Source organism: Hydra viridissima, unplaced genomic scaffold, assembly GCF_058129835.1.
Source record: "Hydra viridissima isolate aposymbiotic clone 2 unplaced genomic scaffold, HvirCarnegie_v1 scaffold_10, whole genome shotgun sequence".
Taxonomy (NCBI): domain Eukaryota; kingdom Metazoa; phylum Cnidaria; class Hydrozoa; order Anthoathecata; family Hydridae; genus Hydra; species Hydra viridissima.
The window spans coordinates 12,467,715-12,494,798 of record NW_028324309.1 but is presented as its reverse complement, the minus strand read 5'-3'; the positions used below and the strand labels follow the sequence as shown (position 1 = coordinate 12,494,798).

Below are 27,084 nucleotides of genomic sequence, written 5' to 3'. Positions count from 1 at the left end.
AGTTTTATTTTACTACAACTACTTTTTGTTTCTTTTTCAGAACACCATTAAAATTTATTTAACAAAATATTATTTCACTCATATAGAAAAACATATTTACTGTAATATTCACTTTGTGTAGGTGAAAGAAATGAGGGGTTACATAATTCTAGCAACTCAAAACCCAATCCTTGCATGATTACAAACTCAAGCACTAAAAAGTTTTTGAAACCGACTGATTTTAAAAAGAACATTCAGAAATTACCATCGGAAAATGTTTTGAATACTTCTTACGAGGAAACAAATGTTAAACTGGGTTTTGAAGAGGTTCAACAAAGGAAAGAAACTTTATTGTTGTCTGCTTCAAGTAATGATGCTAGTTACAGTATGAATAGCAATCCAAGTGGAATCTGCTATATTATTAACAATAGCTTTTCTCATGAGGTTAAAACTCAAAATGGAAAATTATTAGATCTTCGAAAAGGTACTGAAAAAGATGTTTTGGAACTACAAAATACATTTTCTTGGTTGAATTTTAAAGTCATCATAAAAAATAATGTTGAAGCTTGTGATATATTAAAAATTATTAAATCTCGGCAAAACATGTCTCTTGATTGCTTTGTGTGCTGTATCTTATCACATGGCTTTTATGATGGTGTGTACGGAAGTGATGGAGAAGAAGTTAAATTTGAGGAGATGATTGCAGCTATAAATGGAAGTTCTGCTCCATGGCTAGTTGAAAAACCAAAACTCTTTTTCGTACAAGCCTGCCAAGCCGATGAAGAGGAGAAAAAAGCTTTATACCAAGACTCTCCTTTGAGTAACTTTAGGGGCAATCAAACTCCTAATATTAGCGTTTATAATCGAAAAAGTTTAGCTGAAGATGCAGACTTCTGCTTATCCGTAGCTACAACTCCAGGTAATAAAGCGCCTAGTTAGTTTGAATAACTTTTTTGCTCTTTAGGTTTCTCATATTCCATTCTTTTATGCTCTTAACAAAATGAACTATTTTAAATGCTTTCTTTTTTTTTAGAAGTTATGTCTAAAACACTTAGCTTTCTTTAGGCAAATTTGCTTATCGTCATGCTATAGAGGGCTCATGGTACATACAAACACTTTGCCATATTTTAAAAAAAGAAGCTAGTCGTTTGTCACTTACAGATATGTTACTCAAACTCAATTACATGATGGCTGAAAAAGAAGACAGCTTACCTAATTCAAATGATTTAGCAAAGCAAATGTCATCAATGCGCTACATTACTTTGAGAATGCCGTTACGTTTCAACCCAAAAGTACAGTGCTTCGAAGACTATTTTAGCAGAATGAGTGTAAATGAATACTCCAAACCTTCAGAGGATATTGAAAATTCAGATGAAGAGTATTTATAAAAAATATTAGTTTTTTGAAATCGTATTTTGATTGAAATAATAGTCTACAGAAAGCACTTAAATAAATTTCTGCATATTAAGTCTTTACTTTTTTTTAACCATAGAAAATGCAAAAAAAAAAATTTATGGGATCAAGCATAAAATAATAACAACAGCAAACTTGGCGTCCAGCCGTTTTTAAATTTTTTACTGTTTAGTCAAAAAAGTTTTTTTTTTTGACCGCAGTTTTTCGAGTTAACTTTTGTTTATTTTTTAATTTTAAATAAAAGTTTGTGCACTTGATTATCAAGCTTTTTATCTAGATTTCACTAGAACCAACTTTCTCGCCAAACTGATTTAGGCGAGGTGGATTTTTTAATTTTTAAGATTAAATTTTTTAAACTATATTTTTATTTTTTGTATATTAAGAAATATAGATTGTATTTTAATAATTATGAAGGTGTTCGAGATGTTTGAGATTTTTTTTTAGTGTAAGAAGCAGTGGCGGCTCGTCAATTATATCATTGTCTCGGTATTTTCTATAGAATGATGTAAAATATAAAAATATTTTAACTAACGGGTGGGCCGAAAGTTTTTAGGCAAAATTAACTTGTTTTTACGTCACTTTTTATCTTTAATGTTCTGAAGAAAGTTTTATCAAAGGGATGAAAATAGCTAGCTGTTCACAAAATAGAACAAGGTTTCTGTTCTTCAATTATTCGTAACTTACTACATACATCTTTCATCATGGTCTGGACAACTTTCATAACCATCCTTTTTAATTGTTTGATTCTGTTTGTGAACTGTTTTGTATTCGTTACTACCTATGTTTATAAACCATGACCCAAAATGGATTTAAAGTCCTCGATTGGCTTTCGGAAGATAGATTTTTATTTAAAACTTATGTATTTATCATGAACATAAGATACAAATTTCATTATCAGTTTCTTAATTTTCATATAGCCGTTCGTTAATTCCGTCGCCATCTTAAGAGGCCAAAATTGGCTTCAAAAAATTTGCTGTATACGCTATCCAGTTATATTTTGAAATCAGTGTTAAAATCGTATTCTAACCGCTACAATGTGGAAAATTGTAGAACAACAGCATATCATTTTTATTTTTACAAATGAAACTGACATATTTCAATTTTATTTAATAGTCAATCATTACTATAATGCAGGAGTTTCACATAATTTTATGCAATAACAAAATTTTTGAAGTTCTACTGTTTATTATTTTTGTGGATGTTCAATTCAAACCTGTTCGCTTCATCACTTTAAAAGTTAATTTTCTATAAAGCTTTCTAGGAATAATTATAAACTATACATTTTTGAAAAGCTCATCTCGTGGAGATTTTAAGAAAATTATACATTTTTAACTATATAGTTCAGTTTAGGAGTAATTAATTGAACAATAAAATAAATAAAATATATATATATTCTTAAAGTTCACTGAGACTTTTGGCAGTTGCCCACCCTTCCCCACGCTTTATATGTAGTATAGTATTGTAGTCTTGGTGCACGGTCGTTCAAACCCTGTTAATAAGCGACAGGTTATTGTGCGCAAGCGCAGTTGGATTTTGAAAATTTTAGAACTTTCAAAATGGCTACGGACCTTCGTTACAGAATGAATTCTTACTTAGCGACCAACTTTTCATTACTTATCGTGTTTTTTAAAATCGTCTACGTTGATAACCAGCTTTTAGGCTGTTAGTAGTGTCTCGGTAACTTAATTTTATTAAGAAGTAAGTAAAATGAAAGGGGAATATTATTTTATGATTGAAGAGGATCTACCTAAAAAAACTTTTTCTTTGATTTGTTTACAAATTTGGAAGTCTTTTTACATTTTTTTTGAGCGGTAAAACTTAAAAGTTTTTCTACTTTTACTTACATGAATCTTTTAACTTTTTATTACTTATAAAAAATCTTAGCACTCAATTTTTTTTTCTTGTTCAAAATTTACATCCAACGATTGTCCTAAATTGATAACATTTTATTTATATCGTTTGTGAAATAAAAATTGTCCTTATGTAAAAAAGTTGACTAAATGTTTCTAATAATTTTGAATAAAATCTTTTACTTTACATGCAGTTTTTTATTGATTTATTGGCTTAATTTACTTCATAAGTATAAACACTACATAATGCATGTGGTTAAGTTTGATGGCTATTCACAAGAACTATCCAAAAAGTTTTATTATTTTTAGATGAAAATCCATTACAAAAATTTGAATCTTATTTACAGGGTCTGTGGATATTTGGTAGGGAAAAAATAGTATCCTATTGGAATAAATCAAAAAAATAACATTGAAATATGTATTCCATGTCATGTTGTCAGATTTAGAGAATGTACACTCATCTAAAATTTTTCAAAACGTCATGATACCATAATGAATATGATCAAAAGAATGAAATCAGCAACACTTCTTTTAGTTACGAACTGGAAAACTCATCGTGATGAATGCTATTGTTGTCAGCAGGTAGAAAAACTCAGTAAAAGTTTAAATGTTATAAATCACTAAAATAAAAATAAAAAGCTTATTGGTCGCCCTGGTATTGGTAAAAAAATGTGGACATCTTCCATGATTGCTACCATTAAAAAAAGCATTGTGACAGACATGACTTGGAAATAAATTTTGAAGAACTAAAAAAAGAAATCCATCCTCATTTACAGCTTTACCAATGTAATTTTTGTTGTAAAATACCAAAACAACCAGCAACTCAAAAAAATGTGAACACTTATTTTGTTTTTTCTGTCTTGTGGAAAATATAAAGGTTAACCAACTCGATGAAACATTATGTCCAAAATATAAACAGCTTATTTTACCTGAAGATTTGATATCCAGTACTAAAACAAATTCTCTTTTAATTATTTTGACTGTTGCATGTATATGTAAAAAAAAGTTTAATTCAATCAAAGAATATGATTTAGATATTAATCATAAGTGCATCTGCCTTGATAAATCATTAATAATAGCACAATCAGCCCCATCGTTATCATCATCAATATTCTCATTTGCATCATCATCATCATCTTCATTTATTTATCATCATCATCATCTCATCATCATCATCTTCATTTATTTAACAACATTTCTTATTTTAATTAAGGCTTTTAAGAAGCATCTATTGTCAATAAAACAACTATATAATCTAATTAGATATAGTTATATTCTCAAAAAATGTCTCTACATTACCAAACTAGAAACCAAGATTGCTGTGGCAAAGGCGTAACTATGATGAGGGAAACAAACACACATAGCCTTGTCAAAACCAATTCATGAAAAAAAAAGTTTTTTGTCGCAGTTTGATAATATTTATCTTCTCAATTGCCATTAATGTTAGCATATATTTTGATGAATTGGTAACTTGTTTGCTTAAGCAGAGGCTTAAACAAACCAATAGCAGGAAACTCCTTACTCTTCCAGGTTTTTTTGCAATCCACCCTACCTTTTGCTTCATATTCATAAACAACTTCTATGTATTGATGCAATGTTTCATCAGCTGTTTGGCAACTTTTCACTGGTCCAATATATATATATATATATATATATATATATATATATATATATATATATATATATATATATATATATATATATATCTCAGGCCTTGTTTTAAACCGTTACGCCTAGAGCGATTTACGTATAGTAGGAGAGAATTGCGAGTTGACCTGGACAAAAATAGTATAAAGCTGAAATTTTGCACAGAGAAAGTAGACAGTCTCTGGATGAGCGTAAAAAAAAGCCCCGTTGATTGGGCTACGGGAACATCCCTTTTGGGGCAATTTGGGGCAAAAAGTAGGCTAATTTTGACAACACCAAAATATGATTAATTATATGTCGTTGAATCGAGAATTTTATGCTGATCAATATTTTTATAAGAACTATGACTTGAAAACAATTATTTTTTAAGTTATTTACGTTTGAAAAGTGTTAAAAGTGAATGCCGCGCAAAACTTCATTCGATTTTTTGTTTTCAAAAGAAAATTTTTACTGCGAAAAACTTAATCATTTCTTTTGTTTTCATAACAAAAGTTTTCAATTAAACATCTTGTATGAGTGGATAGTTAAGTTTTACTCCGAAAAAAGGTTGCGTTTTATTATATTGAAACTATTTATGGAAAAGTAAAACTTACAAGTTAAACGTGTAGTAAAAGTTTTTAAATTTGAAAAAAAAAGAATGCTGTTTGTGTATTGTGCAAGCTTGGGTTTGACAAAGAAAGTTATGTCAAAGTATATGGAAAAGGTCTCAAAACATTGATTCGATTAAGCGAAGAACGGAGTATGAATGAACTATGCTGGTTAAAATTTGTTTAAATTTACAATCTTATAAAAAAGATTTTTTGCGCAGCTTGTTAAATTAATTAATTAAGTTAAATTAATAGTTCATTAATTTTTCGAATCATTTCAAATTAGGGGCTGCCCATTATTTACGTCAACAAAATAGGGAGGAAGTGGGTCTGAACTTTTTTGACAATTGTGACACTGGGGAGGGGGAGGTCAAGTAAAGTTGACATCAACAATGTTTTGATTTGTTTTTTTTCAATTTTATTACTCAAACAACGTAAAATTAGGTTAAATTTTAATTCTAAACTCTATTGTAACGTAGCTATAATTTGAGAAAGATTTTTGCATATTTTTAGTTTTCTTAGAGACCAGTTCCGACAGAACACGCATAATAGTACAACAGTACTAGTCCATCATAGCTGTAGAAGAAAGTTTGTGGATAGTCGTAAAGATCAATCATTATCTGTTCCAGGAAAGAAACTACGATCCTCATTTGAAGAGGTATTTGATTGGAAATCAAAATGTTTTCTTTGTGCTAAAAAGGTAGATCACAAACATTCCCTGATTTCTAAATTTGAGACCATACCATTGATTAAAAAAATGATTGAACGTTCATTGAATCGAGAGGATGATTGGGGAAATGCTGTACATTCTCGTTTGATGTCTTGTTATGATCTTGTAGCGGAAGAAGCAATTTATCATATTTCGTGTATGAATAACTTCAGGCTTAAAACTAAAAGCGACAACCAACGTGGACGCCCATTAGATCTCATTATGTTTGAAAATTTTGAGAAACTCTGTTTCTGGTTAGAAGAAGAAACTGACTGCGAACTTTATACTCTTTCAGATGTGCACATTAAAATGAAAGAACTTAGTAATGGTTACCTGTGTTACTAGACGAAATCTTTAAAACGAAAATTGCTTGAACATTATCGTGATCATATTTTTTTTGGATAACTCTCTGGTCAATCTAATTTAGTTTGTTTCAGAGATATGGCTTCTTTTGTTATATCGAAATTTCAAAAGAAGAAAGATCACACTAAAAATGATATTATTTCTGCCGCTGCAAGTATAATTAAAAGCGAAATCAGAGAAATGAATGTCGATAAATCTGTATATCCGTCACTAAAGGATATGGGTGATATTGAATATGGACTCAAATGGGTTCCAAAGAGTTTACAGCTATTTCTAAGCCATTTAATTTCAGTTAAGCTTCGACAAATTAGTTTAGGACAATGCATTGCTCAAGCTTCGCGACCAAGATCTATGATAGCACCAATTCCATTTGGAATTGGAGTAGATATCGATAAATCTTTTGGAACAAAATGGCTTGTGGATCACCTTTACAAATTTGGATTTTCAATTTTCTCCGATGAAGTTAAGTTGTTCAAGTTATCTGCTGCAGTTAGTAGAGTAAATGCCGCGCAAGAACAAGAGCCGAAATTCCTACATTGGGTCGCTGATAATGTAGATCACAACATTCGAACATTGACCGGAAAAGGAACGTTTCACGGAATGGGTTTAATATCAATATGTTCGTCTTCTAAATGCAATTATGAAAGCATAACACGTTTGAAACACAAGTCTATTAAAAATTTATCTGATATGTCTTTAAAAATAACGCCTTATCACGGATCAAGCTATCAGGGTTTATTAAATGTAAGTTTTAAACCAATAAAAGATATTGTATCTGAAGTATTCCGTGCGCCCGAAATGAATCTTGATCTTATTTGGCATGTGGCATGGTTTTTTAGTTCAAGAAATAACCCTCGCCCAAACTGGTCAGGTTATATGATGCATACTACATCACAATCAAAAACAGTTTATGAAAAAGCATCCATAAAATTTTTACCTATTATTGACTTAAATTCTTCAGATGAAACATGCATATATTCTACACTATTGTTCATTATTGATGAATCCAATAAATATAAAATAGTTACTCCCTGCGTTACGTTTGATCAGCCATTATGGCAGAAAGCGTTTGGTGTTATAAAAGATCAGAACCTCAATATAGTATGTCGACTCGGAGGGTTTCACACAATGATGAGCTTTCTCGGAAGCATTGGAAAACTAATGGCAGGGACAGGCCTGGAAGAAGTTTTAGAACAAGTTTACTCTGAAGATACAGTAAAACATATGCTTAAAGGAAAAGCTGTTGCAAGAGCTTTAAGAGGTCACATGTTGGTCCAGAGTGCATTGATGAGTCATATTATAGATATTTTAGTTGACGAATCAAAGCTAGATATATCCGGACATGAATGCACTTATAAAATCGCAATGCAAAATGGTATGAATGAGGAAGAGTTAATCAGACTTGGTAATACAGATGCTTTCAAAAATATTGAATGTGCCATATTAACCTATACGGAAAATAAGTCATATGAATCACGCACTGCAAAACTTTGGATCTTGTACATATACTATATAAGTATCATAAAGGAATTTTTAGTTGCAGAGAGAACTTGTAACTGGTACTTGCATCTTCAAACAATCTCAAAAATACTAAACTTATTTGCCGCATCAGGGCATTCAAACTATGCCAAGTGCTCCAGGTTATATTTGCAAGAAATGCAATACCTTTCAGAAACGAATCCATGGTTACATCAACAATTTTTAGATGGTCGTCACGCAGTGCGCCGATCTGAAAGGTATTGGGCTGGCCTATCTTCTGATCTTATAATAGAGCAGACCCTGATGCGGTCTTTAAAATGCAATGGTGGTTTAACTAGAGGTAGAGGATTTGATGAAAATGTACGCAACCTATGGACAACGAGCATCTGTTATTCTGCAAGCGTTCATGAAGCAATGCATAAATTATCTGGATTTGACATCGGAGTTACGGAAAGCAATAAAGAAATTGGTATTTAAAGATTGGTATGTGATTATGAACATTGTGAATTGTTTTATGACTGGTTTTCTGTAAGAAATCCATTCAATACTGTCGATAGAAATCTATATTCATTATCTACGGGTCTTGTGTCAGTCAATGGTGAAGATCTTGTCAATTGTGACGAGGCTGAGAACATAGGTGTTCGTCTACAAACATTTCTCAACGGCCTTAAGTTCAATGAAGCAAAGTTTAAAAAGAAGAATACATTTTTTTCTTTAGATGTTTTGACCAATAGCGTAAAACTAGACAAACAAACTGATTGTTGTGTCGACCCAACACTCCTTTTTAATAGACTTGCAGCAATTGCAGAAAGAGAGGATGACGTTGAACTATATTTTGATTATGAGCTTACTCATCTCCCACAATCATTATTTAAAAATAACCTAATGCTGAAAGCAAACAAATCATCTTTGCGCAAAGTGATTCTTCCTGACGACGAAATTAAAGCAAACACAAATGTCAGTTTGTGCAAATATGTCCTTGATGGAGGTTCCTTATTCCACAGAGTTCTTTGGAACAAAGGTATGAGGTTTGTAGAAATTGTTGAGACCTACATCAGCTATATAAGAAAAAATTATGCCACCACTTATATTATATTTGATGGTTATGATAAGAAATCTTCAATTAAATCTAATGAACACATCAGAAGAAAATGCAAAGGTTCTTCCCAAAATCTTGTTATAAGAGAAAATAATCAGGTTCCGTACTCACAAGAGCGTTTTCTATCGAATTCACACAACAAGGCACAATTAATTTTACTTTTGTCAGATTACCTTAAACGAGATGGATATGAAGTATATATTTGCAAAGGGGATGCTGACACGAAAATTGTCTCTAAATCGTCGGAAGTTGCAAAGGAAATTTCACCATGCATTGTTGTTGCTGATGATACTGATATAGCAGTTATGCTAATATATCATTGGAAAGATGAATTAAATGAGATTTTTTTTTATCAAGAAAGAAAGAAAAAACTCTGGAGTATTAAAGACGCTCAATCTCGAGTAATGGATTTTAAAGAACATCTGTTATTTGTTCACGCATGGTCAGGATGTGACTCGACATCTTCAATACTGGGAAAAGGAAAACCTAGTTTTTTAAAATTACTGCAAAAATCCAATAATATACAATCAGTATCTGAAATTATTTCGGATTACTGGGCAACCAAAAAAGAAGTTGGAGAATCTGCAGTAAGGGCTTTCATTGAACTTTTTGGTGGAAATGCAGAATCTTCGTTAAGGAAAATGCGGTTGGTATATGAAAGTTTAGTTATAATTTTGTGGATTTAAGTCACTCATTTAGATTTAGAAAGTGTCATATTTTCATAGTATTTTTCTTAGGTATTTAAAATATAAACAAATGGTTTGTGAAGGAATTATTAAGCCAGAAAAGTTACCAACCACAGACCGTGCTGCTTATTTTCATGGTCTTAGAGTTCACCTACAAGTTGTTGAATGGAAAATGCTAGATGAATCTTTCAACTTGGATCCTAAAGAATGGGGATGGAAGTTAGATAATGGTTGTCTTCTTCCAATACCAACAGACAAAGATGTGGCACCACCCAATATATTGAAAGTGATTCGCTGCGATTGTAAAACTTCGTCAAGAAATATGTGCGGAACTAATATGTGTTCTAGCAGGAAAAACGGATTAAAATGCATGATTGCATGCGGTGGCTGTCATGGGCAAGACTTCAGTAATAAAACGGTAAATTTTATTTTTTAAATATACACATAATCTTCTTTAAATATTTTTGTTTTTTTTGGAATACAAATATTTTTAATTTTTAGGATTTTGAAATTGAAGAAGATTCAAGTGATGAAATTGAAAACGAGAGAAATTTATTTGATAATTTGTTTTGAGAAAAGTAAGATATCGGACATCTAATTTTAAAAAAATTTGCATTCAAGTCTTAAAGTTATTTTAAAAGAATATATTATTTACTAATTTTTCCTATTTAAAATTGCGCACAGAAAAAAGTTATATTATTATGTTTTGAAAACAAAAAATATAACATTTTAACGATTTTTACACTTTTCAAACGTAAATAACTTAAAAAATAATTTTTTTCAAGTAATAGTTCTTATATAAATATTGATCAGCATAAAATTCTCGATTCAACGATATAAGGTTTATGGTATTTTGGTGCTGTCAAAATTGCCCCTTTTTTGTACCCCAAATTGCCCCAAAAGGGATGTTCCCGTAGCGCAATCAACGGGGCTTTTTTTTACGCTCATCCAGACACTGTCTACTTTCTCTCTGCAAAATTTCAGCTTTATACTATTTTTGTCCGGGTTCGACCCTATTTTTCGCTAATTCTCTCCTACTAGTACGCCTTAAGCGATTTTTACGTACGCGTAGAGCGATTTTGGTTAAGCTACTTTTTATCATTTTTTAACTTTTCAATTATCGGTAAGATAAAAGAAGCAATTAATTTTTTAAAAAAACCACATTAAATTTTGAATATCGATATGTAAAAATATTTGTTACAAAAGTTTGAAAGTAGTTACGTTAAAAATAATTGTTGTAACTTTTTATTGCGATGATATTTCTTATCTTTTTATAACGATTATATTCAACGTAATTTTACGCTAACCTTTTATCTATATATATATATATATATATATATATATATATATATATATATATATATATATATATATATATATATATATATATACACTGTCCTCCAAAACATTAGCAACTAAATAAAAAAATGCATTTTTTCTACTTTGAATACTAATTACAGCAATTTTATTTCTTTAAGTACGCTTTAAATACAAAAAATGCTTAATATTACATGTAAGAAAAAAGATTTGTACATAATAAGACTACTTGAAAATGATTAAGCTTGTTTTTTTGTTTTTATTGGTATTTTAACGCAAAAACGTGGTCCTCCAAAACATTAGCAACTTTTTATAATTACTCACAAAAACTCACGGAAAATCAGCAGGACAAGTGTGGAAATAATGCCCAAGGGAATTCTAGAGTTGTAATTATTAGTACTTAACCAATGAGAATTAGCTAATTGTTAATTTTTGTCCAGAGATGAATATGGAGTGTTGTAATTATTGCAATATAAATTTAAGATCGCAAATATATGCTGCATTGGATTATAATGGCAGGAAACAAGTAATTTAGCTTTTCGAGAACGTATTGTAAAAGATTACAAGAAAGGAGACAAACATAAGGAAATCGCAACGAAATACTCGATTAACAAGTCAATTGTATGTCGAATAATCAAACGATTTAATAAAGGTAGTCCTTTAGAAACAGAACATAAGGGCGGAAGACCACTCAAAACATGTCGTTTCACCGATCGAAAAATTATTTGTCATGTTAAAAAAAATCATTTTGACAGCGCTAATGATGCTATTAAAAAACTGAAGCTTTCCGTGTCTCAAAATACAGTTTGTAGACGGTTAGAACTTTCAGGACTTTTGAGCTTTAGAACAGAAAAAAAACCTTTCATTTTTCAGAAGAATAGAAAAGCTAGAATTGAGTTTGAAAATTCTCATAGAGACTGGACTATAAATGATTGGAATAGAGTACTCTGGAGCGATGAATCAAAGTACAATTTGAAAGGTCCTGATGGAAATTTAAAGGTACGTAGACCTAAAGGTAAACGCTTAGATCCTAAATACACAAGAGGAACAATCAAGCATGATGATGGAAAAAGTGCAATGATTTGGGGTTGTTTTTCTGGTTTTAGTGGAGTTGGAACTATTTACCGAATAAATGGCATTATGGATCAGTATGTTTATTGTGATATTCTCAAGGAAAAAGTGGTTCCTCATACTGATAATAGCATGCCTCTTTTATGGACATTTCAACAAGACAACGACCCCAAACACACCTCTAAACTCGTTAAAGAATGGTTTGAAACAAATCAAACTAAAGTAATCAAATGGCTGCTCAATCACCTGATCTCAATCCAATTGAAAATTTATAGTACCAAGTTGAACTCTCCCTAAAACACAAAGGACCCTTCAAAAACGTCGATGAGCTATGTAAAGCTATTGAAACCACATGGAATGAGATTACACAAGAAAAAGTTAATAAACTCGTAAAGTCTATGCCGAGAAGATGTTCCTTGATCCTAAAAAGTAAAGGATATGCCATTAACTATTGATATTAACATTTTTTAGGGTAGTTTTAAAAAAGTTGCTAATGTTTTGGAGGACCACGTTTTTGCGTTAAAATACCAATTCAAACAAAAATTCACGTTTATTTTTTTTCAAGTAGTCTTATTATGTTAAAATCTTTTTTCTCATATGTAACATTAACCATTTTTTTCATTTAAAGCGTGATTAAAAAAAGAAAATTGCTGTTATAAGTAATCAAAGTAGAAATTTTTTTAAATTTTATTTGGTTGCTAATGTTTTGGAGAACAGTATATATATATATATATATACATATATATATATATATATATATATATATATATATATATATATATATATATATATATATATATATATATATATATATATATATATATATATATATATATATATATATATATATAGGTACGTGGACTGATTTTTTAAAACTGAGCATATACTAAAATGTTATATATCATTAGAAAGCCCTTCAATACAGTATTTTAAAGGTGAAAAAATTATTAAAAACGAACAATTTAAAAAAAAATTATGACGTTTTTAGTAACAAATTTTCGATATATGGATTTATTGAAGAAATTGGTTCCAAAAAAAATTTTTTTTTCACTGAAATTGTTATAACTTTGTCAAATCTCATCCAAATGCCTAAACCTTGGTATCAAAAGATAGATGTAAGAGTAGGCTACAAGTTCACATAACTCTATAGATAGAAGGGGTGTATAGAGGGCCAGAGGGGGGAACCGGAACACCATTGTAACCTTAAAAAATACAAGTTTTTCACACGAAAGAGTGTTTTTCTGATAAAATATGTTATCTTTATAAACAAAAAGTTAATCTAATCTATTTAAAACCCTTATTCATATATATTAAAAAATTTTTTTTTAATATATATGAATAAGGGTTTTAAATAGAGTTTATGGAAAAAGAGAAATAAGTATTCAAGATTATTTTACTATGTTAGTTAGGGAAGGGGCATGTGCCACGCCCAAAGTCCCCCCTCTAATTCTTATTTAAGCTTGAAAATGTTTTTAAATTGTGTTTACTTAAAAAGAGAGACATAACTTTAAAAATCTTACCACATTATAAGATGCAAGTTGGAGTATCCACCCTAAAAATAAGCCAAAGATAAAATAAATTTAAAAAATTTTTAAAATACAAAATATAACAAATTTATGTCTTGGCTTTTAGTAAATGATATTATTTAAAACTCCAATAATGAAACTAAATAAATCATTTTTAACAATAGATACCACGTGAAGGTAAGCCAGAGCTGTCTATCAAAAATGTTTTGCAAGCTACACAACTTGCTGTACCATATTTGCAAATAATAGTTTTTAAACTTACTAGTTGTAGTGGATTAGTACTTAAAAGCATTATGTAAAATTTAACATAAAAAAATTAATTGTGAAAGTCATAGGCTGAATAAATAATATGAACAACATATTAATCGATGATAGCTCAAAAAATGTTAATGAGATTGGTCATTTCATACTACTGCACTTTGAGGGATAACACAATATTAATCCATTAAATAGTGTATATAAATAGAAACATAAATTGAATAATCATTCAGAAACATTTCTAAATCATAAATTTACCAGCAGAAGGTTGTGCATATGTAACTAAAGATAAAAAAAGTTTTTATAAAAATTTGCAATTTATAGGAAAGGTGTGTACATGTTTGCAAATAATAGTTTTTAAACTTACTAGTCGTAGTAGCCAATGAAGATGTAAATATAGGTTATCAAAGTTGTAATTAAAAATAAATACTGTAATTGCCAAGATATGCATAAACATAATGAAAGGTAAAAATTTGTACACATACCACTTATAGCAGATGTAGAAGGAACTAAGGTTAAAAATTATTTAATAAAAAATTTATATTGCAATCGTCAAAAATATATACACATATTAAATAGTAATAGTTATTGAACTTACCATTTGTTGAAGACGAGGATGTAACTAAAATTCAAAACTTGTAATAAAAAATAAATATTGAAAAATAATGACTTTGAAATTGGTATTCTTTGAAATCTATTCACAGATTAAAAACTAATTCAATAATAATTAACATATACAAACTGATACAAACTTACCAGCAGTAGGCCGTGTAGATTCGACTAAAAATGTTAAAAAAATTTTACACAATATAATTTGAAATTGTCAACATCAAGTTACAAATGCAACAATCGTTAAAGCTGTTCTGCTTAAGGTGCAACAAATATACTAAAAAAATGAAAATAAACAATGAAAATATAACTATTCAAATATAAAGACATTTTTATAAGCAACAAGCTAAAATTAGGAATGGTTACAAACTTATGTAAACAATAAACACAGATAAAGATAAGTATACAATAAGTAAAGAACATTAACTTAAGTTTTTTAAGTGTTTCTATATATAGGAAGATATTATAAATGTTTTATTAATATTTACTTAATTTTAACTATTTTCTCTTTGTGATTATGTAAATGTTTTTTTTAATTAATAAACCCAATATTTATGTGACTTATACTTACGAAATCTTAAAAAATCTACAAAAAGCTGGGTAGGATCTAAACAAGAAATAAATGTTAGACATGCTTGTATAATGATTTAAACACTAATCCACAGATAAAGAAGTATATAATTCAAATATGATAAAAGACAATAACAATGATTATCATTGAATGATATGTTTTATAATAAACCACATATGAATACATACTTCATTAGATTAATCTTAACAAAAAACTTCTTAGTGCTTTTAAAATATTAAATGTTAGTATTTTAAAATATTAAAGCTGTTCCTATTGAATGCCAACAGTTTTAATCTGAAACATTAATCTTTTTTTATATGTTACATAAAAAACAATTAAGGTTTTACATTAATCATTATTTTTGGATATGAGAAAAAAAAATTGAACTTACTATCTGTTAGTGTAGCCATAAGATTTTTGTTGGCATTGTCCATATTAAATTAAATCTAATAATATAAATCAAAATAATCTAAAATAAAATTTTCATTTGAATCCCCCCCCCTTATCCAGATTTCGGCCCACCCGGATTTCGCTTAAAAAAAAAAACAGAAACACCGAAATTAGGTACCTAAAGTCCAACACTAATTAGAGTAATTGCTAATCCTTATTTTTCGTTGAAATTTGGCATGTTCATAGAAAATGCATAAAGCAAACTATTTTAATAATAAAAAAAGCGGACTTTACATTTCTTCGACTACAAGTCCAAGTAACAACATCAACCAAATTTTTATGCAAAATTCTCAGCAAAATACTCCATAAAAAAGTATGGTAGCGATACACAATAGTGATATAAAAAACAAGCCTAACCTTTCTTTTTTTCAAAAGTTGTCAAGGTTTATATATGTTTCTAAAAAGAACCACCTCAAAAAACCGTTTGCCTAGAGCTACCTGAAAAAAGTGGTATACTTGGTATAACACAAATTAAACTAATTGCTTATCTTCATTATTCGTTGAAATTTGGCATGTGCGTAGAAAATACATGAAAGAAACTATTTTAATAATAAAAAAAAGCGGACTTTACATTTCTTCGACCCCAAATTCAAGAGAGAACATCAGCCTAATATTTAGGAGCAAAATATCACATAAAAAAGTTTAGTAACCATAATAAAAATTTTAAAAAAGTGAAGATTAGTCTTTCTTCTTTCCAAAAAGTATCTATGTGTATATATGTTTCTAAAAAGAAACTCCACAAAACTACGTCTGCCTCACGCTGCCTCAAAAAAAAGTTAAAAAAGTGAGAGCCAAAATTTTAGCATAAAAATCGGTTCCGTAAATCGCTATTTCCGCGTACCTACATTATGTAGTGTTTATATTATCATTAAGTAAATTAAGCTAATAAATCAATTAAAAAAACTGCATATAAAGTAAAAGACTTTATTTAAAATTATTAGAAACATTTAGTAAATTTTTTAAATAAGGACAATTTTCATTTCACAAACGATATAAATAAAATGTTATCAATTTAGGACAATCGTTAGATGTAAATTTTGAACAAGAAAAAAAATTGAGTGCTAAGATTTTTTATAAGTAATAAAAGGTTAAAAGATTCATGTAAGTAAAAGTAGAAAAACTTTTAAGTTTTACCGCTCAAAAAAAATTTATTAAGACTTCCAAATTTGCAAACAAATCAAAGAAAAGGTTTTTTAGGTAGATCCTCTTCAATCATAAAATAATATTCCCCTTTCATTTTACTTACTTCTTAATAAAATTAAGTTACCGAGACACTACTAACAGCCTAAAAGCTGGTTATCAACGTAGACGATTTTAAAAAACACGATAAGTAATGAAAAGTTGGTCGCTAAGTAAGAATTCATTCTGTAACAAAGGTCCGTAGCCATTTTGAAAGTTCTAAAATTTTCAAAATCCAACTGCGCTTGCGCACAATAACCTGTCGCTTATTAAAAGAGTTTGAACGACCGTGGGTCAAGCATAAGTTTGAGCCTTTTAATGTTTGTCTCTGTCAATTTTTTAGCCTTTTCTCCACTTCCTTGAACTCTTTGGTAACCACATACACCTTCAGCGCATTTAACTACCTTGTAGATAGTATACTATTAGGTACATTCTCAGTTTTAAAGTGGTCATAGGAGAACTTTTTACCAGCATTTCTGTAACTTAAATAAAATTCATACACACATTTTCTAATTTCTTCTTCTTTTGAACTAATCTTTTTATTCATTTTTCTATAAAAAAAATAAAAAGACATTAAATATTTAAAAACTAGAATAAAAATATTTTCTAAAAGATTTTTCTTTTTGTTTTACCTAATTCCTTAAAAAAGATGTATTTAAATCCAGTCTCATTTTTCAGTTGTCACCCGTTGTTATTATCATTATTTTATCATCATCATCATTATTATTATTATTATTATTATTATTATTATTATTATTATTATTATTATTATTATTATTATTATTATTATTATTATTATTATTATTATTATTATTATTATTATTATTATTATTATTATTATTATTATTATTATTATTATTATTATTATTATTATTATTATTATTATTATTATTATTATTATTATTATTATTATTATTATTATTATTATTATTATTATTATTATTATTATTATATATAAGGAAATGCCGGTTCTGGCTCATGAACACTTTTCCATAGTTAAGGATGCTAACGTTGATGCGATGAGTTAACTTTTCTTCAAAAAATATGTTATCTTGAGGGATGAGGTACCCCTAAAGATCTAATTCTTTTCATTCAAAAAATTTCTTGCCTTTTTCAAACCTCAGCGATAGGTCGTGTTTTGTAGTGACCGATGGCAAGTGTGTGAATTCCGTCATCTAAGATAATTCTTTTGTCGTCGTTAGCGCTGAGTGCGACTTTGTTAATTTCTTCGGTGTAAACGTCGTGAAGATGAGATCGGAAAACGTTCATGGTGGTGAGTTGTTCATTTCCGTTCATTAAGCAGTCGTAATAGTCATGTTGATTAAGATTTATAAAATTAAGTTAAATAAATTTCTTTATGGAATTAAAAAATGTTTTTAGCGAGAACAAAGCATGCAGATGAGATGAAAGCGTTGTTTGATCTTTTGTTCAATAATATGAGGATGGTGTGTTTGAAGATAAGTAAAGAAGGAATTTGTGTAAAAATCAAAACAACGATAAATTTAATGTTTGAAGTGGATCTTTTAGCAGATCGGTTTGAGGAGTACGTGTTTGATTTTGAGGAACCGTTGTATGTAGGTGTTGAGAGTTATATAAGCAAGGTGTTTAAAACGGCGAAAAGAAGTTGCGAGTTGACATTATCAATTTTGAATGCGGGAAGTTTAGAAATCACCGTGAGATCTTTAGACCAGTTTGCGTATAATATTAAGGTGACAATAGAAAGCGTTCAAAACGTGAATTTGAGTGAGCGCTATTCTTTTCGGTTAAAGAGAAGAATTTCGGCTTTGAGGTTTAGAGATATGTGTAAGATGATAAAGCCTACGTCTGAATTTAGAGTGTGTTTAGAGAAAGGGGTGTTGATATTTTCAATGGAAACATGCGGTGTATTTACTGAGAGTTTTAAGTTTGGAGAAGAAACTGAAGATGAATTGAAGGTGGATTTAGTGCGTAGGTCTGAGCAGTTGTATGGAGTTTTAAAAATAGTTTCTTTTTCAAGCGTGTTGGATGTGTATATGGGGGAGACGTTAATGATTTCATCGATAGGAGAGATTGGAACGATAAAAGTGTATTTTCTCTGATTTTTATTTCCAACCTTGTTGAGTTATTCCAAAGATCTTATAAATTTTATATATCAGTGAAAATATATAAAATTCTAGTTCTTCAATCATTTTTTTAGTTTTCCAAATGTTGGTTGAGTATTGGATTCTTTGAAATCTTTATCTAAGCGCATACGGGTTCTGATATAATGGTCATGATTTTTGAATACGTATTTTTCGTATCTGTTTGTTTCAGCGTTAAAAATTTTAAAGGAGTATGTCATTTTTTTATAGTAAGAAAAAATTTATTTAAGTCATTTCAAAAAGTTTTTTTCTTTGTATAATTTACAAAATTAAATTTAAAAAAGGGATGCTTGAGAAGGGTGAGTTGGGTCCGAGCAATAATCCAGCTCCAATAGATTGATAGCCTTTTCCATTTTTAACAGACTCCTTCACCAATAGTAGGTTTTACCCAAGGTCTTAAAAAGATTCCTGATCCTGCAGCAGTCATTTTCATTCCATTTCCATTCTTTTTCAAGTAAACGATTCCTCTTCCAGCAATTTTATCAACCATAGCAGAGCCAGCAGAAGAACCTACACCTGCTAACAATCCAGTAGCTAGAGCAGGGACTACTTTTGTGGCAAGAGTGCTGCCTATCATACCTAATAACGGTAAAAGAGCTCCGATGAATCCGCCTTCAATGGTTGAGTTGTATGATAATTGTTTTTTGCTCAATTTAAGAGTGACTCCTTTTCCAGCTTCATACGCTTTTCTAATTTTGTTCAATTGCGCATTAGTGATAGCGAGAATATGTTCGCCTTCTAGATCTGAATGAGATAGTCTTATATTGACATCACTCTTTTCTTGAATGGCTTTTTTTATTTTGTCAGATTGACTTTGTGAAATGTTTATTTTTACTTTTTGGTAGCTCATTTTTTTAATAAAAGAAAAAAATTATCGTTGAACTGCGCTGCTCGTAAAAAGGTCTTGAAGCACAGAGGTTATTCTTTCTCTAACGTGAAATCTGAGGATAATGTCTTCACCTCTAAAGTCGATCAAGTTACCGTTTTGATCTACAATTCTTGTTTCCATTCTTGAAATTCTACCCACCATGATGGGTAAATATATCAAGTGGAAAGGTTTTTCGCTAATTTTATAGCCTGGTGGAGAGTCAGGATGAAAAGAGTAAATGTCAGATGTTCTTTTTCCGTTATCATAAGATGATCCGATAACATCGTTTGTGATTCTAATGATGGTCACGTCGTCTATTCTCGAAAGTGCTTCAGACTCGTAATAGTCAATATAACTTGTGACTTTATTTGGATCTGTAGGATCTTCTTTTTTCTCTACATAGGTATATTCTGCTTTATTAAATCCAAGAACAGTGGCTAAACTGTTATTCACGTTGAAATCCACCCAATATTTTGTTGTAGATCCAGGTTTTCCAAATTTCAGTGTAGATCTTAAAGTGGTTAGGTTTGCACCGATAACAACACCATCTGCTCTATACAAGTTTCCAACCTGTTTTTTCATTTCATTCTGAAGATAATCATTAATTTCGCTAATTTCATACGCTCCTTCTTCGATGTAAATGGTATAGCTGTTTGAACCGGCGTTGGGACTGTATCTGAAAACATTATTTGTCGAATTGATGTTGGTGTAACTGTGAATAGTGTCAAAGCCAACAAGAGCCATTTCATACTTTTTATTAGGTTCGAATTCGATGGGGTTGTCAAACTCAGTTTGGATGACGCTGTTTCTTACGGTTGGAGTTTCTTTTTTTGCTTTTGCAAGGAGATAAAATCCGCTCATCTTTTTATATAGAGTTGGGAAAATAAAAATTGTCAAATCCGCTTCGATATTTTCCACAATCCTTTTTTGAGGACAAATCAATGACTGCAAATCCATGAGGTTGAGACCATCAATATTTACAAAACTTTTTAAACTCTTCTATTTTCATATCGCTGGATACGTGATCTTGGTAAATGTGGTTAATGTTTTTCGAGTCTTGAGGAAACAAGCAAATGAAATTAGCGTTTTCTCGGATGGTTTGTCTAGGTAGCATAAAATAATTTTGAGCAAGGTAAAAGCAGTCGACGTTAGAATGTCTTCCTCGGATATAATATTTTTCACACTTGTTTTGTTTGGTCAATTGTAAATCATCAAAGATCATTAAATTGTTTTTAGATGAATCAAGATCTTCAGGTTCTGGCACATCGTCTGCTGTTTCGAAAAATTGACATTCCACATCCTCTGTGTTATTCCATTTTTTTGAAATTTCGTCAATAACACATTCAGGACTTACGTTTAATTGTTCAATTTTGCTTTGAATGTTAAACAAATCAAGAATAACCTCTTTCGGTAATTTCTTCTCGAATGAGTTTTTTAATATTTTATATTCCGGCTGAAAAAGAGATTTTCCAAACACTTGCAAATGATTGTAGTCTAGCCAGCCAGGTCTTAAAAGTAAATTGAGTAGCAGCGTCGTTTTACCACAACCTGATTTCCCAATAATGATTCCACGTATACTTCTAGGCAAAAGTTTGTTGTTTTTTCTTTTGCTTTTATTTACATTCCATGACAAATCAATCACTTCCATTTTTTATTATGTTGAATATAAAAAATGTATTGCGTTAAATGTAAAAGAATAACAGAAACGAACAACTTGCACCATCCTATAAGCAAAAGCAATAGAAATATGCTTAAAGGAACTTGCGTCATCTGTGGGATAAAAAAGAACAAATTTATTTCTGCGCATGCGCTTAGCGGAGGAGACTTGGTGGAATCGATCAACAAACTCTCAAACAAAATAAAGCTTCCATGGGCAAAGTTTCCAGGAGAAATTCACGTTCCAGGTATGAACTTTGCAGGACCTGGAACCAATTTAGATAAAAGACTCACTTCCACAGACATGTATCAAGATTGGAGCAAACCGGTGGATAGAGAAGACAATGCTGCATATCACCACGATTTAGCTTACAAGTATTTTAACGACAAGCAAAACAGAAATTTAGCAGATCAAATGATGCTTGAAGAAATGGATTCTATACAAAATCCCACTCAGAGAGAAATAAGCGAGCGAAAAATCATCGAGCCTATCATCAAAGCCAAAGCCAAATTCGGATTAGGTGTTGCAAATTCGAAGAATTTCCACAGATCTTAAAATACAGTGAAAAAAAATTTTTGATTTTGAGTTAAATAAAAATCTTGTATATAGAAAAGAAATGAGTTTTATTACAATTGAAAGTTTTGATGAGAGCAAATTATCAGTTGGAGAAATTTACGCGGCAACAAAACCAGTCGTATATCAAAAAGTACCAGTAAAATATTCTTATCCAACTGGAGATGGTCCTCTTGTATTACGAACACCTATATTATTTTCGTATGGCGTAAGCGAGAATAAAGATCCAGCAACACAAAAATTGACTGGATATTCCATGTCCTTCGTTTGCTTTGATGCTAAAAAGGGAAAGACAGAAGAAAAAGAAAAGTTTATTAGCACAATGGAAAAGATTACTTTGTTTATTAGAGGTGAAGTGGATAAATTATCAGCCAAACTTAAAAAAGGAGGAAGAAAAAAGCAAATTAATTCAAACGAATTGAGTATTTTAAAATATAAAGATGGTCATTCTGAATTAGCGCCAGTGTTTTATGCAAAGACGTTTACTAAAAATAATGAAGAAAAAATACTCATTACTTCTGTATTTCATAGAAAGAAAATAGATATTGATATACAAAATGGTATCAAAGGAGAACGTAGTAATAGAAATTCAGTCAAATCTTCTGGACATAATTTCCTCAATCAAAAATGTTATGCTATTGGAGGTCTTAGAATTGAGGGGGTGTATATTGGTCCTTCTATTGTGCCTATTCAAGTCAAGCTGGTAGAAGCCGTCATCGTGAAAAATGCAACTTTTTCTTATAGCATCATGGGTGAAGGATTGGATTTAGGGGAAGTAGAATCGGATAATGAAATAGAATCGGAAGATGAAATGTAAATCACTTGTGAAATCTGTGGAAAATCTAATTTTTTTAAAATTTTTCTGAATTTTAAAAAATGATCAACGTTGAAGGAATTGTACTACCTAACAAACCTCTAACCAACTTTCAATTAATAGATGCTGTGAAAAAGCTCAAAATTAAAAACTTTAGAGGTGTTTTTGTGAGGGATGAATTGCCAAAAAAGACAATGAAAAAAGAATGTGGGATCGTGAATACGGGCGATTCTAGCACAGATGGATTTCATTGGATCTGTTGGTATAAAGACGGAGACAAAAAATACAGCTTTGACTCTTATGCTCAGCCTCCTCTTGTTGAATTGACTAAATACTTGAAAATTCCAGTCTTTTACAACAGTGAAAGAGTTCAGTTTGGTAACACTTCTTATTGTGGTCACTTGTGTCTTTATGTTTTAAAAAAATTACAGGAAGGGGATGACTTTCAAAGCGTTGTTAACACACTTTGGTGAAAAAAAGTCGTGTCTATATAAAATGATTGACAAATTTGGAAGAACTGAATTGGGAAGGTATTTTTATGATCCTTCCTCATCATCAGCTGTAACAGGTGATCTCTATGTTAGAACAGATGGAAACAGCACCATCACTGCAGATTTGGATTACAACTCTCATAAAATCATCAATTTGGGTGAACCGACTAACGCACACGATGCAGCTACAAAAAATTATGTGGATACGCATGCGTCAGGTGGTGGTGCAGTGGGAACTACAGATTTGGATTTAAATTTTCACAAGGCAATTAATTTGAACGAACCCACTAATTTGCATGACGCCGCTACAAAAAATTACGTCGACGTCAGCTCGAGTCTATGTGTTAAAACAGACGGATCCAGTACAACCACAGGAATCATCGACAAGAACTCTCACAAGTTGATTAATGTAACTGATCCTACCAATTTAAAAGACGCTGCAACAAAAGGGTATGTAGACAGCAAAGTTGCTTACAATAATATTTCTTACGTAGACATTAACATGACAGCTCATAAACTGACTAATTTGTCTGAACCTACATCAGCTTCAGATTCAGCTACGAAAAATTACGTAGACACGCATGCTTCAGGTGGAACGATTGTTGGTACAACAGATTTGGATTTGAATTCGCACAAATTAATTAACGTGTCTGATCCAACCAACGTACAAGATGGAGCGACAAAAAATTATGTTGACTTGCTGTTGCAAAAATCGAGTCTGACCAGTGTCGTTCCAAGCTCTAGTTTTACCAGTTTGGGATTCTCAGACGGTAGCAGCGTTAACAACTTCTCCTGTGTTTGCGTTTTCCGGAAAATCCGGTGTGCTGAGAAGATTATGGTTAGCTTTATACAGCGCCTCTGGCACGAATATTCCAGGCCAAGTTTTCATTCGAATCTTTACAGACAGTGAGATCAATGTAGGAAATTATTCAGAAACAACAGAAGGAATCGGAGTGGACGCTACCGGTCTCGCCACTGATTTGCTTTTTTCTCCTTTGGGAGGAGCTTTTTACACCAATTCTTTGCAAGGGTGTAACGTTTACAATGCCACTTCTTTAGGAGGATATTTCACGTTGGACATGCCTTTCAGAAACGACATCTCCATTCAACTGGTGAACAGAAACGCCACTGCCATCACGTATTGGATTCAACCTTTTATTTCCACACTTGCTTCTATTCCTGCGACCATCCCTCTTTACAAGCTGTACTGCAGAACGTTTCGATATTTGAACACCACTTACGGCAGCGAATACGTTTTGCTGAACAGCAACGGAAAAGGAAATAGTTTGTCGTTGAAATACATCAGGATGCACATCATTGGCGCTTCTGGAAACTGGTGGGAGTCTAGAGTCAGAATGTACGATAGAAATTTACCTCCTGGTAACGGAACCGTTCTCACTCCTTGGACGTCGTACAACACCAACAATTACACCTACTTTCCTGGTTACGACGCAGACAGCACATGCATTTTTTCCTCTTCTGGATTAGAAGATTTTTACTTGTCGTCGTGGAACGGAACAAATGTGACTTCATTCAACAACAAATCGACTGGGCTGTTGTATCAATCCACTTCATCCATCGGCTCGACCACCACCTACTGTCGCAGCTGGTAGAAGACTCGTTGTCACGCTAAACTCTGGTGATGCTCAAGTCGGCCAATCCGGAAGATTTTACCTTCTTCTCGGACAAGTCTATTATTACGCCTAATGTACAGATGAAAAAAAAATTTTTGAAAATGACTTAAATAAATTTCTTACTATAATAAAAATGACTATGAGACAGAGTGAAATAATAGAACGAATGAATGCAATGGAAGAACTAATGAGTTCAATGAGACAAAACATACCGTGGAAAGATCTGTATAGTCTTGAAAGAGATCTGGATAGACTTGAAAGAGATCTGTTAGATTTACAAGATGAATTAACTGATGATATGCTTGAAATGTTTGAAGATTTAAGAGAAGATTATAGATATAGTTTAAGGCTTAATCGTTATGATAGCGAAGATGATGAAAGCGAAGATGGTGATAGCGAAGATGGTGATAGCGAAGATGAAATCAATGTAGATGAAAGCGAAGATGAAATCAATGTAGATGAAACGCTTAAGAGTTTAAGGTATTTGTGGAATGGATATGAAAGCGAAGAAGATGAAGAATATGGAGATGAAATCGATGGAGATGAAATCGATGGAGATGAAATCGATGGAGATGAAATTAATAGATTGAATGCAAGGTATATACTTCGTGATGAAGAAGTATACATCGTAGAAGAATTCATTGTAGAAGAGGAAATCGATAATGAAACGTATGAGAGTATAAGGTATTTATGGAATGGATATGAAAGCGAAGAAGAAAGCGAAGATGAAAGCGTAGAATACATTGATGAGGAGGAGGAGAAAAGAAATAGATTAAAGATTGAAGCATTGCGTAAAGGTTTTCATAAGGATAAATATAGAGTGTGTGCTTCTGTTGCTTAAACATTTAGATTTTTAATTCTTTTTGAAGAATTGAAAATTGAATTCAAGTCGGTTAATCTGGTAGCTACTACCTTCTTCTCGGACAAGTCTATTATTACGCATAAAAAATAATTTTTTTGTAATAAAATGGAAACTAATGTATATAAAAAATTTTTTCATTATGATCGAAAGATGTGTAATAAATCATTTCTTTTTTTCGACAAGTATTTGAAGCATCCTCCCTCAAAAGTAGGAACGAGATATGAAATATTTGCTCAAAAAGACATCACACTAAATCGGCTAAGCCATCAGAAAATAACTTTATGTTTGGAATAAAACTTAAAAGCGGATTAGCTTTAGTGAATTTGAGGGAAAGCCTAAAATCAAAACTGGATTATTTCAGTCACAGCATCATACTATCAGAGTCGGTGGATAATGTGATCATGGAAATTTACAATAACAGCAAGTCAGATGTCATTATTAAAAAAGGGGAAAGTTTATGCTTTGTCAATTTCATTAATGAGTGAAAAAAAATATTTTTTTTCGTTTAATAAAAAATGGAATACAATTACGATGCTAAATCTAAAATTTACCCAGTTCTTCCAACAGCTCCTGCAGATGAAGGACACAATTACCGTCTTCAGAAAATAAGCGAAATACAAAAAGAGATGGACAACGAGAGGAAAAAGAGAGTACATATGAGCAAAAAGTACCATCGCGCTTTCAGAATCATTTCTTTTGTAGACACTACGTTGCAAGCAGGTGGTGTTGCGCTTGGAGTTGTTGGAATTGGAACTTTGAGCACCATCGCTGCTGCCCCTGTTGCGATTGCATGTGAAGGTGTGGCTATTGGAATGGGGTTTATGTCCATTGTAGGAGGACAAGTCAACAAAAAACTAGCATTAAAAGCGGAGAAGCATGAAAAGATTAAAGTGTTGGCAGAGTCAAAATTGAACACCGTCAACAGTCACATTTCAAAGGCTTTAGTAGACAACGTTGTGAGCGATTCAGAGTATGAATTGATTTTAGACGAGCTTCAAAAGTTTAAGAGCTTGATGAAAGAAATAAGAACTAAAACAAAAATCAACATTGACGAGATAACCAAAGAGTCGTTGATCCAAAAAGGAAGAGAAGATGCGATAAAAGCGTTCAATAATATGTTTAAGAAATCGTAGATTTCCACGGATTCAAAGAATCTAAGAAAAACTAATTTAAAAAACACAGATAAGTTTGCGTTTAAGTTTTTTTGTTGTGTTTTAAAAAATGTCCTTTTTTAAAATACTAGACCCAAACAAGAGGGATGAAATTGTGAGA

General features: G+C 31.1%; 4 protein-coding genes and 1 pseudogene across 5 annotated transcripts in view; 3 read left to right on the top strand and 2 right to left on the bottom strand.

The window, feature by feature from the left end:
• The window catches only part of LOC149883167 (uncharacterized), a 34,066-nt gene extending 32,646 nt beyond the window's left edge, over window positions 1–1,420 (top strand). The window contains exons 9-10 of the mRNA XM_090101023.1: window positions 122–898; window positions 1,045–1,420. Coding sequence (XP_089957149.1) covers window positions 122–898; window positions 1,045–1,367 — 1,100 coding nt within the window. The 3' untranslated portion in view covers window positions 1,368–1,420. The remainder of the gene's footprint in view (window positions 1–121; window positions 899–1,044) is intronic.
• A 5,129-nt stretch (window positions 1,421–6,549) lies between these two features.
• LOC149883166 (uncharacterized) lies at window positions 6,550–8,543 on the top strand. The gene has a single exon (XM_090101313.1). It carries the CDS (start codon window positions 6,627–6,629, stop codon window positions 8,502–8,504), a length of 1,878 nt encoding a protein of 625 aa, XP_089957439.1. The 5' UTR covers window positions 6,550–6,626; the 3' UTR covers window positions 8,505–8,543.
• Window positions 8,544–8,912: 369 nt separating this feature from the next.
• Window positions 8,913–10,542, top strand: LOC149883165 (uncharacterized). The gene is made up of 3 exons (XM_090101317.1): window positions 8,913–9,772; window positions 9,864–10,230; window positions 10,314–10,542. The coding sequence occupies exons 1-3, from the start codon at window positions 8,913–8,915 to the stop codon at window positions 10,383–10,385; spliced, it is 1,299 nt and encodes a 432-aa protein (XP_089957443.1). The 3' UTR covers window positions 10,386–10,542.
• A 2,497-nt stretch (window positions 10,543–13,039) lies between these two features.
• LOC149883164 (uncharacterized) lies at window positions 13,040–15,633 on the bottom strand. 2 transcript variants are annotated; one of them, XM_090101320.1, is made up of 8 exons: window positions 15,556–15,615; window positions 15,165–15,200; window positions 14,741–14,764; window positions 14,583–14,606; window positions 14,470–14,493; window positions 14,243–14,266; window positions 13,721–13,752; window positions 13,040–13,402 (listed from the first exon to the last, which is right to left on the bottom strand). In XM_090101320.1, exons 1-8 carry the CDS (start codon window positions 15,596–15,598, stop codon window positions 13,271–13,273), a joined length of 339 nt encoding a protein of 112 aa, XP_089957446.1. In that variant the 5' UTR covers window positions 15,599–15,615; the 3' UTR covers window positions 13,040–13,270. The 2 variants fall into 2 exon arrangements, with proteins under 2 accessions (XP_089957446.1, XP_089957448.1); XM_090101322.1 differs by lacking the exon at window positions 15,165–15,200 and having other exon boundaries at window positions 15,556–15,633.
• Window positions 15,634–20,646: 5,013 nt separating this feature from the next.
• LOC149883163 (uncharacterized) lies at window positions 20,647–21,429 on the bottom strand (annotated as a pseudogene).
• Window positions 21,430–27,084: the final 5,655 nt, after the last annotated feature.

Bases quoted from the DNA above. Each gene is read 5' to 3' on its own strand.
- LOC149883166 (XM_090101313.1), top strand. From the start codon at position 6,627: ATGGCTTCTTTTGTTATATCGAAATTTCAAAAGAAGAAAGATCACACT.
- LOC149883165 (XM_090101317.1), top strand. From the start codon at position 8,913: ATGCTGAAAGCAAACAAATCATCTTTGCGCAAAGTGATTCTTCCTGAC. The intron at 9,773-9,863 runs GTTGGTATATGA...TATTTTTCTTAG, and splicing joins TCTTCGTTAAGGAAAATGCG to GTATTTAAAATATAAACAAA. The intron at 10,231-10,313 runs GTAAATTTTATT...TTTAATTTTTAG, and splicing joins AAGACTTCAGTAATAAAACG to GATTTTGAAATTGAAGAAGA.
- LOC149883164 (XM_090101320.1), bottom strand. From the start codon at position 15,598: ATGGACAATGCCAACAAAAATCTTATGGCTACACTAACAGATA. The intron at 14,494-14,582 runs GTAAGTTCAATA...TTTTAACCTTAG, and splicing joins ATCCTCGTCTTCAACAAATG to TTCCTTCTACATCTGCTATA. The intron at 13,753-14,242 runs GTAAATTTATGA...GCTTATTTTTAG, and splicing joins ATATGCACAACCTTCTGCTG to GGTGGATACTCCAACTTGCA.